This window comes from Falco biarmicus, chromosome 12 (assembly GCF_023638135.1).
Source record: "Falco biarmicus isolate bFalBia1 chromosome 12, bFalBia1.pri, whole genome shotgun sequence".
NCBI lineage: Eukaryota > Metazoa > Chordata > Aves > Falconiformes > Falconidae > Falco > Falco biarmicus.
The window spans coordinates 22,050,965-22,069,035 of NC_079299.1; the positions used below are offsets into that span (position 1 = coordinate 22,050,965).

The window sequence follows — 18,071 nt, forward strand, 5'->3', positions numbered from 1 at the left end:
TCTCTGAGTGTCATTTTCATAACTCCCTAAGGGCAGTTTGTGAATGTAACTGGGACAGAATGCATTTCCAGGAAATGGAAAATATTGACCTCTTATTTCTCCACTGTACTGAAGAGATTGGGATATTAGCATACTATCCCCAAGGCATGCATAATGTGACACAGAATTGCCAGCAAGGCGTATCTGCCAGTTTATAATGACCAAAATCAGGGGACTGGTACATGGTAATTAGAAAAAAATACGTTAAGTATGAGAAATTCTACATTTTTTCCCATTAACTTAAGTTATAGCTCTCTATTCTGTAAGCTTAAATTAGTTTAAGCAGTCTTTGTGCTTATGGTATCACGAAGACACACGCATATTTATGTATTTAATGTTACCGTATATCAAACAGAAGGAAAGAACAGAAAAAAATCATATTTTTGTCTGAAAATAAGTATTTCTAAAAGCTGTATAAATCTGAAAACAATGTTTGATAGCATAAGTTCCTGTTACAGTCTTTCTGTGACAGACTGCATTAGAAAGAGAACACAGCTAAAGTTACACACAAGTAGGCGTTGCTTCCAGGTATCATTTTCTAAAATCTTCCTATCGTTGCTCTAATAGTACCAGCAAAATAATCAACAATAGGGCTGCTACAGCCTGCTACCAGCATTTTAAAACAATTCTGTCACTGATATAGAGTTAGGTGATGGCTTTGGATTGTCTTTGTCTAGATCTGATCACACATAGCTGCGGCAGTGTTAAAAAAATGGAGAAGTTCAAGAAAACATCAGCATAGGCTTAGCAAAATAAAGCCCTTTAATCTTACACACCACTTTTGTCTCAAATGTTTGATTCTGTAATTAGAATATATTAACATTAGGTAATTAAATAATCAAACACCGATGGCGTTCTATTAAAAAACTACAGTTAATAGTTAGAAATCAAGGGGTAAAGAAAACTAAAACCATCCCCTCCAGACAAAGCTCTAACACCTCATTGTGAATGACTGCTACAGCCTTCTGAAAATGCCCACATTACACCTTGCTGTTCATCCATAGCTGTTAATTTAATTTTTCTTAAAAATTTTCAAGAATCACCTTCACAATCTCCTTGCTTCTGAAGTTATTTCTTATTTACCAGCTTCTACTTCATGTGGTCGTTACCTCCGCTCTTTTTTTTAGCATCCACAGGTTATGACAGACTCGTATATCCTGTGTCTGTTTTTCCTAAACAGGCTTCCATCATGATACCCCTGTAGTAGCGAGTATCATTAATGATTTCACAGCCAAGCCAGACAGTTCTTCATACTTTGAATCCCATTTCAAGACAGGATCTTAGCTGTAAAAATATTTTTTTTTTACCTTTCCATGCTGTCCTGCTCTTTCATAGCAGATTACTGCATCTTCCCACATTTCCAGCTCCTCAAATATCTGTAAGGCAGAACTGGTGCATCCCAGCTCAAAGAGTAAGCTTGCAAGCTGACGCTGGAAAGGTAAGAAATTCCAGGTAACTGAGAACAGGTAAATAAGTACTATTTACATTTTAAAAACATGTTAGAGGCATTTCTGACATCAACAAGAAGCAGAGAATATGGAATTATTCTCTTGAAACTTCAAGCTGGAGCCTCAAACAACGTATATACATAACACCACTCCCCACCCCCCCATCAACGGAACAATAATTGTCTTAATGTGACTTTTGTTCATGTCAGTAGCCTAATTACTTTGAACTAGTTTATAATATAAGGCAAGAAATGGAAACAGACATGGCAAGGATAAATTGACAGAGCTGAACTTCAAGCCCTGAAATGAGGTGCACGGCCCATATGGCTGGAAGGCAGCTGCAGCAGAATGTTGGGAATGCTGAAAGTGGGAAACAGAGGCTGAAGGGTGGCATTAAAGCCTCTTCTAGCAATGCTTTGCCATGGTAATCTGTACTTGTGAAAACACACAGATGGAGAGAAACGCTCTGATAAAATTTTATTAGGTACTTGTGAGAAATCAGTGTCCCAAATAGCCACTGTCAAAGGTGTTAGTTTTTAGTCAAATGAACATTGAATTAGAGTTCAGGTTCAACTCCCTAGTTGAGTTTTCCTCACACATAAGTCAGCCTCTTTGTTATTTCAAATTCAGCTATTATTTCAGTGTACTTATGAAAATACAAGACTAATATTTTCAATTTAAAAACAAACAAGGTATGTTTTCATGACTTTGAAAAGTTGTCTTTGGTCTTTTGTTTATTTTTAAGAGGAGAGTAAAATTGCATACAGGTTTTCATCTTTGGAGAAAGGATGGCTTGTATTTACTATGTATGACAGCTATACAATTTGGTTTGCAAAAACAAATGGGAGCATTCTGTATAAGGATAACTAATCATGCTATGAGATCCCCATACAGCAAAACTCTGCAGTGTTTCTGGTGATCCTGGATTCCCTGAAGTTCTCCACAGGTGTCATGAAACTCTCTTTATAGGTTTGGTTCAGTATCTGCTACAAACCCAAGGAGTTACCCTAAGGGAATGTACTGATAGTCAAAGAATTAAGGACTGGCTACCCTTATTTGGCATAAATATGTAACAAACTCTGAAAATCTGTAACAAAGTAATTATTTGTTAGCCTGATATGAATAGCTTTAGGAAAAACCTGTATTTGCCAGTGTCTGGACCTAAATCTCATCTATGTTTTACTAAATTTACTCAGTCAAATTTGGTAAAATTTATATAGGCAATACCCCTTCATTAGTATGACTAGAAGACTGCAGCCATCTTCCATTATAAATCCCTGTTTTAGTATTTCTATCTTTGGCTTGGAAAATTGGCTTGAACTGAAAAGTGCCACTCTGACAACTGGAAATGAAAACACATTTGCTACTTTTATTGCAAGTGCCTGTTGAAAGGTTGTGTGGAATAATTTGAGAATCCTAGGAGAAGATGTGATTGGTTAAAGCAACATGCACTGAGGTTAGAAATCCAAAAAAAGAGTAAAACACCATTCAAAGTAAACAATGTTAACACCTTTGGAGGTATGCAATGCAAAGAGTTTTCTTAAGTTTGTTAACTATAACATCGTCAGATAAAGCTCTAATGTGTAGATTTCTGTTCTAGAAAATTTATTGTCAAGATAAACAATGTAGTTTTGGGAAAAAAAAAATCCTGTCAACGCTAGTGAAAAAGGGCATGTCTCAAAACCAAAAGCTTTCTCAGCTCAAGGAGCTCTTCAGTGTACTTTTAACTCCTAATTTGACGACTTTGACCATGATCCACTTCCTGAAAACAGCCCAGAGTGAGTGATGATTAAAAGATGAGAAAGATGCTAGTAGCATAAGTAAACCAGTAATAAACAGTAAGACAGTAGCAAGATTATTTTTACAGGAGATATGTGGGAGCTTGTAAGTTTTAGTCCATTTTTTATTAGAGGAAAAAGAAAAGCAAAGAAGTATCGCACGACAAACAATTGCTTCTGTGAATGACAGAACAAGACATCTGAAAGCAAAACACTGTAGAACTTGATTTCTTTCCAGAAAAACCTGGTGCGTTGTCAGGTTACGTCTATATCTCAACAGTGTTTCAACTCAAGACCATATCGCACTCTCTTGACTCTGGAGTCATACAGTATCAAAAAATAGTAAGAACCACAGAGTTAAGTAAAGCTTGAAATGGGATTGCTTCACACCTGTATGGCCCAATGTGGAGGCACCTGACAACAATAGAAAATCTTCATGCGTTCAGACACAGACGTATTTGCATCTTCAAACTGGTCTGCAAGTGCCTGTAAATGCAAAGTATATTCTGATTTAGTATTTACATAGATTTAAACAACCTAAAAAAAATTATAAAATTCAAAGCATTCAGGATTTTAGGCATTCTTGACATAATGGAGAAATTATATTAAAGATAAATTCCAGTAAGCTTACACCATAATATGCTACAAGTCTTTTTATTATCCCATGTAAGAAAATGTAATAAAAATTTATGTAGAACCTCTTTATTACAGCTAATAATAAATAAAGAAAAGCTTTGAAGAGATTCGAATTTCAAAGTGATTGTAACAGGAATAAGAATCAAATTTACAATCCCAAACAAACGCTTGCAGAGTAAAACTGTATCAAATATTGAAGTGACCTTGCCTAATGGATTTCAATCCTTTAGCTAGTTTTTTCCTAAGACAGTATTGACATGCTTCAGGCATGGACTTTCTTATTAAAAAGAGAGAGAAAGACAAACATATTATATTATAGCAGACCATGCTTTTGGAAACACAGTTCTAATGCAGAATAAATTATTGTGACTTGGAGTACAATTGATTTCAGGCTTTTTTTTTTTTTTCTCTTCTGGTGGAGCTTTTGATTGTTGCAATGTTTTCTTCTTAAATCCTTTGAAAGAGAATGGTAACTTTTGCATAGTAAATGTGCAGCACCTTCAGTACCATTTTTTTCTCTGAAAATCCACTATGAAGTTATTTCAATAAAAAATCAATACCAAGAAAAATAAACTATTAAAGGTACCTATAGCTGGAAAGTTGGTCAGAAATTTTAAGATAAGGGAGAAAAACTCTTCAAATGCCAGTTGTCACTAAACTAGCAAATTCAAGGCCAGAGGTATAAATAAGGGAATATTAAATTGCTTGCCTTCCCATGATTCATCTATCCAAGTATCGCATATAACTCAGTCAGAGATTTATAGAAGGTGCTAAACAGGTTCTCAGAATCTTCTCAGCATGGAAAATGAATGCACAGATTCCCAAACAAAAGGAAAAATTGGATAGGATGACTTCCTTCTCTTTCTAAATCCAACTGTTGGCTACCTAACCTATATCAATAATGCAAATATTAGTTGTGTAAAGTTACAGTAATCAGTGACGTGATTTAAACTGCTAAACATCTTGTAAGTGCTATTAATATTAATGGGATTTATTAGGTGTCTTCATTCTTTTAGTAAGAAAAAAATCACCACATGCAGCAATAATCTAGGCTTTAAATCCATGCTTAACCTCCCAAATTTAAATACTAATTTAATATTAGTATTTAAAACATTCAATCTTATTGAAATTTTCTCTCATAAAATTATCTCCAGAGACCTGATCCTAGAGATTATTCAGAAACCTACCCCAAGAAAATGGCTGAGGTGTATTTGTAGTAAGGAAATGGGCAGATTAGTAAAATCACATTCCTTTACACAGTTGCAAGCAATCCAAAAGGAGTCAGATTAAAATAAAACCTTTAAAGTAATATTATTTAATTACATAGTTTACTTCACTACAAACTATATAACAAATCATATTTCACAGTTCCAGTTCTGCTGCAATGTTCTAATGCTATGCAAAAGCACATTTTTCTATATTCTGTTGCAAAAAAAAATTAAACTGAAAAATTGTCCAATTCCTTGGGTAATCATTTTACAAGACCAGACACAGTAGTAAATACAGTTGGAAAATTTAAAAATAATAATAATTGCTCTAAGCCTGAGCAGAGCCAGAAAATCCTAAATATGTATTTTTAAAAAGTCACAAAAAAGGCCCCACTTTCTAGCAGCTTTACACATGGAAGGAAAAAGGCTGATTGCCTTTAACAGTAGTGAAAACAAGAATTTTCTATGTGTATTCTTTCAAAATAGCATAATCCCTTTTTAAACAGCAGTGTAATTCCCCAAGTACTATTTCGGGGTTTTTTCCTCCCACCCTAGATTGGGCACAGAAGTCTCCTTGATCTGTTCAAGACAAGAGGCCTTCTTGCACTGGATTCAGCACTGTCCACCCCATAGTATTTTCCTAGTAGCTTATTTTGATGGATTCTTCAGCTAAGATGCTCCACCCCTCAAGAGCATAAGTACTCATAGATTGAGTATGCAATGTTTGTTTTGTGGCTTGTCCTCCGCTATCTTCTATTTTCTTCTCCCCCTAAACAGCTACAGAAACTCAGCAGCAGCTGTCCCTCAGCAAATACTTAAAAGTTTAAAGTTTCTGGGCTGAGAAGAATGCCAGTAGAGGCTTTTTCAGGACAGCCATCTCTGTAGCATTTGCACACAGGTTTAATTTCATTATTAGCACCAGACATCAACCTGAGAATAATGCAGTACTTGCTCCAAGACAGATTATGCGTAGAAAATTTTCTAAAACGTTTCAAGTTTGATGCATTTAAGGCTGTTATTCCCTTTAAAAGCATGAGCAAATAAACTGTTTTTTAAAACAAAGGTTGTGTCCATTTTTCAGCAAAAGGTGGAACTTGCTTGTAACCTTTAATAAAGATCTGACTGATCTCGTGCCAGAAACCATCTCTTCTGGTGTACTGTGATCTTTCCTGCCTGCCCCCATGAGGCATTACAATAAAGCATTACATAGAACAAGTTATGCCAAATATTTGTGTTTTGTAATATATAAAAGGTATATATATTCTTTGACAGATGTAGTTCTTCCCTCAGAAAAGCCACAAACAGAAGGGGATAGTCACGCTGAACCCTTTAGTTTAATAACTTTTATATGCAGTATTTCATTGTTAGTTTAGATATGATACTCATAAACATACGTGCCTCTCTATGACCCATTTAATCTATTCTGTATTACAACTGGAACACCCTGCTTAAAAAGATTAATCTATTGGAAACATCCTGTACTTTTTCTGTTGCTGGCAGACTTTAGTATACCTACCATATACCACATATTTGCATTTTGCTTATGGCAAATTGCACAATAGTATATATATCTACAGGCAATAAAAACCCCCACAAGTTGCTTGTAAGTAGCACAAAAAGCCTCATTCAAGCTTTAGCACAAAACATATTGTAAATAAACAGACTATAAATAAATATTCAAACAAAAAATTTATATATGGCCAAAAAAATAATTAGAACTTAGGAGTTAGATTAATTTTTGAATTTCACATTTCTGAATAATGTAAACACGAAATACTTAAAACAAAGAATTTCAGAGAAGTTCTTAAGCCCATGTTATTAATTGCAAGCATGTAAATATTTTCAGCTTCCTCCTGCCTAAAGTAGAGACTGGATGTCATTCTGTTACACAGATAGAAATCTCAAGGAAAAAACACAACACAAAACAAAATGTGATGCATTCAGGTAACTCAGTGCAGTTTTTTACTGGCAATCATACCAAGCATAATTCTTTCATGTTACTTAGGTGTCCTTAGATGCCTGTAAGGAGAAAAAAAAATACTGTCTAGATACTCAGCTCCTCTAATTGCTCACAGCTCTTTCTGCACTATTAGAAATAGCCAACCTTTTTTTTTTTGTTTTGTTTTTTTGTTTGTTTTTGTTACACCAGCAAAGTGCTCTTTGGCTGAAATCTGTTTTTCAACTATTCTTACCAAGTTGCAAATCTCAAGATCATCTTTAGTTATTTGGTGAAGGGCACAGGAAGATGAAGAGAGTAGATTGACAACTTCAGTCTATTTTGTCTTGAATTCTATCAGAATGTCTTAGGTAACATCTTGGGACACACATTGTTTTCCCTTCTTAAAAAAAGAAATAAAAATCTTTTCCCTAAGAATAGCTTCCCTATACCGTGAAATCTTGACTGATACCCAGTAGATTCAGTTGAAAAATTACTTGGCAGGAAATACACATTCTTCCAGTAGCTAAGCCTGACCCAGCAACCATACAGTATATAATGGTAAGTACATCAGAAATATGACACACAGGCAAAGTGTTTATACTTCAGCTATCCCAATGAAAGGCAATCACATGTAAAGAAGTCTGTTTTCAATATATGTATTTTCTTGAAAGACATCCAATCTAGCTTCACATGTTCCTGGAAAGCTCTCTATACATCAGGGAAAACCAAACAAACCTATCGTTCTCTGTTAATGATTTATCTACTCACCAAAGAGGAAAATAAGCTTCTTCAGCAACAACTGGCTTGAAATCAGTTCAATTTCCAGTAAAAATGAAAACACTCTAAATGTATTAAATAGTCCATGCCTGATTGTATGACATACTCAAATAGAAGCACATCAATCTCCCCTGAAGACTCAGTTGTTCTTTATCATAACAGGAGGAATCCACAAAACCACAATTCTTTCCACAATCATATAGCAATATTTGGCACAGCCTGTCTGGTACACAACTAATACAGAAACCAAACCAAAACAAAATTTTCACTCAGCTGGAAGGCGTTTTACGGTCCTGCCAGTCACTTGCACCAAACAGGTTGAGGGTCAGAGACTGGACTACAGGTCTTCTGCTACTTCACTGAAGAGCAGCTACAATTTAACAGGGACTCAGGATACTAAAAACCTTGCCCAACAAACCCATGGGCTGTGGAAACAAAATATCAACTGGTGTAACATGTACACCCATCAATCCTTTAACAGTCTTCAATTACTTAACCTAGGGCACTCAGCTGCAAGTTTGAATGGCACCAGCCTTGCACTGGAGGCGATTTTCTTGTAGGTCTGTAGGAGGAGGTAGCACAGTGCTGACAAAGGAACAGATGCATTTTGCTTTCAGCTGCCTCTTTTTACTTGAGATACCCCAACCTTGGCCAGAGGGAGAGGTCTAAAGGACAAACTGACTCCTCCACCAGCAGCTGCCACTGCCTGCTTCCTGCTACCAGTTTTTTCCAGGGGAAGAGAAGAACCTGAGCCCATGAGTCTGCTGGGCCTCTGACCATTCATCCAGTCCTCAGTCTGCACCTTTAATGGAGAACCAGAGGGAAGAAAGCAGATTTCAGACCAGAGGAATTGTCCTGGCAAGGTGCAGTGCTTAAGCACTCCTGAAAGGAGTTGAAGATTGCATTGTGATTCGGCATTCTGTAACTTTTAAGTGTCTGAACTTGCAACATTAATAATGATTATGTTTGCACGCATTTTACATGGGGAAAACAGATAAAACGAGAGATGAAGTGTTCTTTGGTAGAATCATTTACTGCATGTTTCTATTTCTAGGCAACTTCAATGTTTGCGCAGATCTGCATCTGGAAAAATGGGTGGGTGTAGCACAGCAATGTGCATAATAGCTACAAACAACAATATTTATGCCATTTAAAATCTAGTTTCAGGCATGGTAGGTCGTATTGTTTGCCCAAGTCTTATCACAAAACTGCAGTGCTATAATTTACCACATCCAGATAGACAGCAATACTGTGAAGAAACTGGGTAACTGCAAAAGCAAATGGAAATATTGAAGAGTCAATATATCACAGAACTCTCCATACACTGATCCAAATGATTATTTGATTCAATGGTCTTTAAATCAGTTTGGAAAGTTCAGAAGCCAAATATATTCCTTAATTCATAATGATAAATGGAACAGGAACTAAATCAGTTAGGCCAGCAGTTCTCTAGTTAGAAGCTACATTCAGCCCACACTATTGCAGTTTGTCCCCAGTATAACAGTTTCCAATCAACTGATTCTTTACATACTAGATTCCCAAAATTTCCTACCTCTGAACATTTAGAAGCCACATACAATTACTGTTTTAAATAATTTTTTTAATAACCCTCCCCTCGCTGTAACTTACTGAAGAGCTAGGCCCTTGGCAGGATGGAAATCCTTTCGGTAGAAACACAGAAAAAGCAGTTGTCACTCCCTACTATAGCATGACAGTTACCAACTTATTTCAAAGCATGAACATTTTCATTCTTGGAATTAGTTCTTGGTTTTGTAAATAATACAACCATTTAATCTAAAAAAAGAGAAGTAACATTTTCCCCTCATTAATGACACAATAGTCCATTCTCTTCTATTTTATCCTTTCTTCAAACATTATTTTTCTTTACTATTTTTACATTTATCTCACAAAGATTTGTAACCAGTTTAAGGATCTTTTTTACAAATCCCTTCACCCCACTGTCTGTGAATCCTAGGTCAATGATTATGAATCTCCGCAGCTTATACCTCATCAGTTTTGTCACAGAAACTGATCTGCTGAAATCTTACTCTTAACTGTTGTTCAAGAAACTGCCTGAAGTATTCTCCTTGATTATCTCTGGTGTTGTTCTACATGATAAAAATAAAATGCTTCCAGTGTAATATGTTCTCAGACTCTACCATGATTTGGCTAGATAACCACTTTTTTGCCCCTACTTTAAAATTTGAGAGTAATTCTTTTCAGCTTTTATCAGATTTCCTTCTGAAAATCTCCTTTGACAACAAATACATTGGCTTCTCTTAAAATCACAGTTGTATGCTGACCTGAGGAAGTGTGGTTTTTTTACTATCAGAAGAAAAGGAAAGCCTTACTGACAGACTGTTTCTTTTTTATTGGGTGAGTATATACAAGGACAAAAGCAAGGACCCCTAATTCTGGGATTTACTAAATTGGCTTTGACTTATTACTATTCCAACTTCTGGAAGTATTGGAGTACTACTATTTCCATATTCTTTCACTTTGAATACTTTTAAAACCAAAAACATTCTCTAGTCTCTCATTTCCTGCAATGGTTAAAGTAGCACTAAAATACCTTCTAATGGAAGAATTTTTCAGAACAATGCTGGATCCCTTTCAAAATATTAAAAAACACACAGACACAAACACTTCTATCAATAACATTTGTCTCATTGTTATTGCACTGTTTCCCAGGAATTGTTTTTGTATGTCTTAGCTTCATTTCAGTAAATAAGAAGGCCCTATCTACTACATGCACGACTATAAATTAGTCTTTCAAGACTGAATTAATCCTCCACATTTTGAGGAACAGGTCACCCAGGGCCTTGGAACTCCTTGAACTACAGTATCCTACATGGTTAGTGCCTTCTTGTCGTGCTGAAAAACTCATTCATTTAGTAGGCTTTGCAGGGGAAGACTAGGAATATATTCCTTGGAGAAAACTGTGGGAGGACAAAGACAACTGCTTTGTTTTATTTAACTGACGTAATTTCTTACCTATAATAAACTGATCACCCCTACTGAACTATAACTGCAAAATTATCATCATCAGGGCATTTTACACTTGCTCTGCATATGATTTTATTGTTCTTGAAAACTATTAAAATCTCAAAGGAATGCAAAATTTAATCTGTTTGTCTTTATTTGGCTCTTACAAAACATTTTATGGAGTAAATAGTTTCCATATTTTTAATAGACTACAGTCCTAATCAAGTGAAATCTGCATACAGGCTTGTGTTTTTGAAGATAAAGTATACCTGAGTCAGAAAGAACTGATATGTTTATGTAATTTGAATTAATAAACATCAATATTATTTCAGCCAACAAATAATTTTGGGGTTTTTTTTTTATTTGTTTGGTTTGCTGTTGGTTTTTGTTTTGTTTTGGTTTTTTTGCATTAGTGACTTCTGTTCCTTTAAAAGACTAATTTTCATCAGCAATGAGAATCAGAATGTCTTTCAATTATAAATAGCCTTCTTTTTTCTTTTTTTTTTTTTTAAACCAGGAGGATCCCATGTAAACATGTTTAAGACAATTATATCTTTAGTGGAAAATTCCTGGGTTTTTTAAAATTCAAATGTTAGAGAATGATGAATGGCATTTCTCACATCCTAAAGAAACTAACCTGCCATTGTCTTAAGAGTTTTCTAGATGGAAATGGAAGTGTGATTAGCAAATAAAGCAAATGTACATTACTATACCAGTTAAATAGAATTATAGGCCTTGTAACCAGAAAGACAACTATCCAACTGTGTTTTGCATTTACAAGTTGCTCCTTTCTTACATGTATCTTAGAAACAAATAGGTTCTGATTACACTGTTTTTACAAGACATTAAAATTAGTAGATCTCAGTTTCAGGCCTGATTTCATACAGCAAACAAGAAAAACATGCTGTCTTGTCTTAGCAGCTCCCAAGGAGTTTCTCAACTCTGAATAAACCACGTGTTGAGCTATGAAAGAAAACATGCCTTTGCACCTGTGTGGCAGCTGCTGAAGACTGGTTTACCACTTCAGCATACTCCCATCCCAGGTAATATGATTTTCACCAGATTTTCACCAGGTCATGCATCCAATTGCCTTTAAACCTCAGCAGCAAAACATGTCCTGCTGGTATATTAATATAGATTACTGATTATAAGTGTAAGTTAATTTAGATTACTGATTATAAGTGTAGTTTTAATAGATATTGTAGTAGAATATCTAAACATTAATTGGATGTACCAGTTTTTCTCTACCCCAGCTTATGTCATAACTGTGCTATCACTTGGACTTTTAAACTTTGTTGTTCTACAGGTAGTGACTGCATCATAATAGAGATATTGAAGGCAGAAAGATATTAACATTTTCAAGTATTCAGCATGAAGTGATTCAGCTAAATTACCAATTTTAAACAACTCTTCTACACTTCCTACTGTATAAAAACATTGATTTACCACTTCTTGTTGACCTCACTTCAGAAAGCAAGCATTTAGAAAAATTACACTTGTTTTACTGCCTACCTTTAGTAGGCATTTTATCTGTGAGGTTTTTCAGTCTAATTCTCTGGTGTACCAGTTAAAGCTGTATCTTTTTTCTACTTTCAATAGTGGAAAACTGGAAAGTTACAGTTTATACAACATTTCCCAGAACTTCTTTGTGATATTCTGGTAGTTCATTCTTCCCTACTCCATTCCTACTTTGTCCTCGGGCAAAGAAATTAATTCTTCACTTTAAACTTACTTCCTAAGTATACTCTACATGTTTAAAGCAAGATCATCATCTGAAGTTATCCAAATGTAATGAGTTCAAATTCCAAAATTACTCAGGAGTAGACTACGTCTTGAGTTTAAGGTACTGGTTTTACCTATACTATCATTTTGATGGCAGGAAGGCGAGGAGGCCAAAAACTTGTAAGACATTTATGCAAAAGAACTTGAAGTACTGGACTACCAAAAAGAGTTTTTGCATAACTCCAGGTGAACTTTTAAGATGCAAGAAGATGTTATGAGTTATAAGGTAAAGTATGCTGGAGCAGAAGTTATTGATTAGGGTGCTGGAACTGTGTGTGTCTGTATTTTTTCTAAAATTAGTCATGTAGTAGATTCTTAAGGTGAATGTTTTTGTTTGCTATACCAGGCCTTGCAAATGTGTATTTCTCTTTGAAACCAATGCCAGCCAACTAGGAAACAAATGTTCACTTAGGTTGTCAGTGTCATGTTACCAAAAAAAGCATCGATTTCTTTATAATAGGGCTTTTGCAGCTGGGTGGGGAAGGAAAGCACACAAGAGGAAATGAGTCCAACAATCCCAAATGAAATATAAAGCATTTTGATATCAAAATTAGCACAAAAGAGGTCAAGGTCACGAGCAGAAGGTAACTTGGATTCATGAATGTCTGACTTAGTATTTCCTTTTCTTTTGAAACTGAGAGCCAAGCAGTATACCAGGCAATATAGAGCATGTCCTATGCAATTGCCATTTGGAATGTTTTGTTGTAGTCAAACACTACCACCTAAAGAAACATGGTGAAACAAATGAGGTCTGTAACAGCACAGTAGCATTAGTGACTTTGAAAATTATGAGCTTACTGTTCTGGACAAATATTGAGCCCAAAGTTACTGAGCTCCAGTGCTTAGGATATGGGTTTCAATGTTGAAGCCTGTTAATGACTTAAGTATCAGGACAAATCCACTTAAAGAGGACACAAAATCTTCAGAAAACTACAATATAGATTTTTTTCTTTATGCCATTTACATTTATTTTTTACTTATTTTAATGTTACTTATATGAAACATAATTTTATAGTTATTGCATTATCCTTACCAATCAAGTGTACCTTCTTGAATGTTTTTGCTTTCAAAGAAAAAGCTGTTTCACCTGTCAATTATGTTATTCATTTTTATGATGTATCAAAAGGTATAAGCAGAACTTCTCCTAAAGCCTGTAGAGGCTATATTTATCAGCTCGCTTGTGAAGGATGGATTTAAAACCAGAAAATGAGTGGCATTTTCTGTTGAAAAAGCAAGAATACTGATATCATCCATCAATTCACCATGACAGGGGTACATTTTAAGTTAGTCCAAATATACGGTAGATCATTTGGCATTTGGGGAAAGAACATCCCCATTCCCCATTTCCATATATGCATCTTGCCCCCTTTTTGGTATGCTTGCAGCTTATTTGTTTGCAGTGCAGCATTGTAACCTTACTCCGCAGTCTCAAAAGCCAAATACATCTGGCTGGCCTTAGGTTTAACCTGAGTTTTTGTATAAATCAGGAACAGGAGAGGTAGTTGTAGTCCAGTAGTCCATCCTCTCAAAGAGATCTGCATTGAAGGTTCCCCCTTTCCTATCAGATGATTTGGCATTTTTGTCACAGCTCGATATAGCTGCATATATCTGCCCTAGACCAGTAGCCATATGCCTCATGCAATCACACATGTGGAGACTCACCCACAGAGGACAACTGTTTCTTGTATAGATAAGTCCCCCGTTTGTAGCTAGTTAGCTAGCTTTGATACTGCTATTGGTGAACAGCAGTTGTATAACACTTTGCACAGGGTGCACGACCTGCAGAGGAACTGGATACACTTCAAAATAGTAAGCCTGCATTAAGTTTCAAGCTGTTGTGGTTACACTGCTCTTATAGTTCCCAAATCAGCTTGCTCTGGGGGAAGGCACAACTGCAGTCAATGCTGAAAAATAGATCCAAAGTCTTTTTCCGTCAGCTTTGGTTTCTGGTTTTCACTAAAGGGGGAAGTGAGGACAAGGACAGAGAAGAAATAAAAAGAAGAAAAGCTATCATTGTTAAGTCAGAGTTTAATTACAATATAGGAGGAACAGACAACTGCCTTAACAGATAAGAGACAGTCTGGTTTGTAATACGTGGCATATGCACTGGATATTGTGACTCAAGAAAACCTGTCCACCAGTACTGCATAGCTAACATGGTTTGTTAACTCACCTCAGGACACTTATCTTCAGATCTGCAATGATATTTATGACATACAGCAGCAGAGATTAATCTATTCAAATGCAGCAACAGCTGTAAAGCCTCATCTATGCAATTTAGCAATAGGTGGGAATAATGTGTCCTCCACACCTTGTATGTGGTCTGATTACATGTGGAACTTAATTATTTGAATTGTTTAGTTCCTTGAAGTTGAGCTTATAATGCTCATGCGTTCCAGGGCAAAGCTTAGGCAGAAGATGTGAATGTTGACTCCTGGAATCTGTCGACACTCATATTTTTCTTTGCAACTCTCTGTCATCACTTTGTCTATTAAAAAAAAGTGTAATATTACTATTCAATACGGCTTAAGGATTCTCCTATCTGACAATATTATGATGCCTAACACCATCATTCAAATTGTCAGGACACTGAGCAAAGAAACTGTAAAGGGAGAAAGGTAAATGCCTTCAAAGCTAATATTCAATGGGAAACATTTGGAAAAAAACGGGAACTTAGTATTTTTGGCTCCTTTTAGAAAGTGCATTGACACTGGAAGTGGAACAGCTCAGGCACTGAACATAGTTCTCATATAAGCAAAAAGGTTTGTACTTTAAAAGTACTAGCTGAGAAAATATGAAGAAACTTTAGCACAGAAAGAATGGTTTCATTCTTTTCCCCACACCAATAGCGCTGATCCAAACTGGCAAATACAACACTGCAGAAGAAAACTTCTAGGCAGAAATAATTACCTGGAAAATTATACTATTCAATATTCTCTTTTTTTTGCCAGTAGTACAAAAGCACTTGAATAACTCTTGGCAGGCTGGATCCCTGGTTTTGTTTTTTTTTCCCTCCAACAAAACCCATAATTGCATAGTGGAAGAAAACCAGAGGGAGCCAAGCACCACCACTTTAATTATTTTAAATGTGCTAATGAGTTCAGTGGATCCCCTGAATCACTTGTGTAATGTAGCATTGTCTGTCAAATCTGTCATCTGCTTAAACAAAATAAAATACATTCTGGAGATGTGTGTCTTGAGACTGAAATCATAACTATCACCAAGAGGTCACTCTCTCCTGCGATTGCTTTCTGAAGCAGTAACATTCATTTCTAGGGTTCTGGAGACCTTGTGATCTTGTGTAGAATTCATCAAGGAAAGGTTTTATAAGACACCTGGCTTTTCTCATCTTTGCAAGCACTATTTGGAACATGTGTTCTAATAATAAATACAAACTAATAGTTGAAAACTATAGGGGTATCAATGGAGGATCTCTACAGGATAGAAGTCTGTCTTCCACTTACTACACTCCTGAAGGAAGTGAGACAAATCTCTTTCAGTTCATCAGCGCATCTCACAGATCCCAATAACTTTCTGTTAAAACTTTCAACTTCATGTGAAACAAATTTATTAGCGATAAATTTTTCTCCTCCTTCTCCTCTCCCATCCCATGCACAACTAAAAGCAACAATTAAAATCTTATTTAACATACTCTTAGAGTACAAGAGGGGGTTAAAGAATAGGAATAGGAACTCCTAGTAGGTGATCCAATAATTTAGCTGAACAGACAAGAGCTGTCAATCCCTTGGCCATACTAAAAGTCTCTTTCTATTGCTCCAACCATGGTCTTGAGAGGGCTGATCAGAAAGATACATGACTTGAGAAGCAAAAGAAGTTAGCCTCAAACTTCTTTAGATCAGCCTAGTGGGAGGAATACTGCTCCCCTCTCCTTTTTGAACTCTCCTCTTAACTGCTGAACTTGTCCAATTTAGAACAACAGCCAAGTAAAGCAAAGCAGAGGGAGCAAGTTGGCAAGGAGGTGACAGTTTAATTTTGAAAATAAAAGGGATATATTTCTATGATAAATGACATAAGCTCCTTGTATAACCATTTAAAGACCATCAATGTGAAAATAACAGAACAGCAAAGTTGCATTCAGGCTCATTGAGCTCAAGGTGCCAGTTCTGTTAGATCGATACCAGCCTTCTCTTTCTATAGATGTACATAAATCCTTTTCAGATTTGAAAGAACTGAACACCAACCAGCATGTTTCTATAGTAAGAACAATTTACACACACACACACACACAAATAATCATTATTTCCCTTTCTTGTACACACAGAAAAACATTAGTTGCTGGAGAAAACGACACTCTGAAGTATTATTTAAGTGAAAATTACAGGGCAGTTGACACAGAATTCCCAACCCCATACATCTGTGTATGACTAAGGATATAAAACAAGATCTCATGTGACATTTCGATCTTAGACATAATGATTAGCCCGTAATATTGCCAGTCTGCTCCCAGGTCTCCTGAAGTCTTATTAAAAATACCCTTTTCAAGACACATTTCTCTCCCCCTAACAGGCAAATTCCTTTGCTGCCAAGAAAAGCAAGCAAGAGTGAAGCATATGAAATACCACATATGTTCTACTGCGTGTTAGGAAAACCAAGTGATTAGCTTACAGGCATGCTATCACCAGGTGCCACGAGCAGCAGAAAATACAATCAAAAAAGGGGCACATAACAAGCTGAGGAAAGCTGCAAGCATTGAGGTAGCCAGTGTAACCACCCAGATCAAGCTGCAGGCAGTAGCTGTAACAAGTCACTGCAGGACAAGCCTGAGCAGGCTACTGGTCTACCAGGCACATGGCAGCTTCACCTCTTCCACTGCCAGTGTAATCCAGCAGTAACGATGCTCTCACTTCTACCCAACCACTCTTTATACGAAGCACAGCATGTTAATTCATTTTGCTGCGTTCTTAGAAATATTTAAAGATCCACTGAAATGGAAGAGTACACTTGCTTCATAGATCAAGAAACTACAGTGGGATGCTATTTGTTATGTGCTTTAAACTGGTTGTTTTGTTTTGTTTTTTAAATCACCCCTTCCTTTTCTCTTTTTTCATAGCTCTTTGACCACTCAAAATTCCTTTTTTCTCCCCCATCCTATTACTTGAGCTCTGGCTGCGCTGTGCACAGTAATTTGTGGTTTAACAGCTTATTCCAGCCCATTTTCCACTATTAATAGTTTCTGAACTACTCTCTTACAATAGAAGGTAGGTGAAGATCCCAAAATTGATGTAGAAATGGCCAGTTTCTGGTTATGTGGATAGCTATTTATCAAAAGACATCCCCTTTTCTTCCTGTTTTCTCCCTCCCTTTCTTTCCACCCTAGCACTTCTCACCCTCCTTCACCTACACCCACACGGAAAAAAACAAAACACCCAATCTTAAAAAAATTATACCCTATCCAGAGTCACATTTTGGTTGGCAGTAGCTTGATCCAGACTTCAATGTATGTTATACTGGTCATGAT

At 36.2% G+C, this 18,071-nt stretch overlaps 1 protein-coding gene across 1 annotated transcript in view; it reads right to left on the bottom strand.

Moving 5' to 3' along the window:
* Window positions 1–18,071, bottom strand: part of TTC27 (tetratricopeptide repeat domain 27) — a 126,612-nt gene that overhangs the window by 32,898 nt on the left and 75,643 nt on the right. Inside the window, exons 11-12 of the mRNA XM_056357635.1 lie at window positions 3,656–3,751; window positions 1,347–1,469 (exon numbers count right to left, since the gene is read on the bottom strand). Coding sequence (XP_056213610.1) covers window positions 1,347–1,469; window positions 3,656–3,751 — 219 coding nt within the window. The remainder of the gene's footprint in view (window positions 1–1,346; window positions 1,470–3,655; window positions 3,752–18,071) is intronic.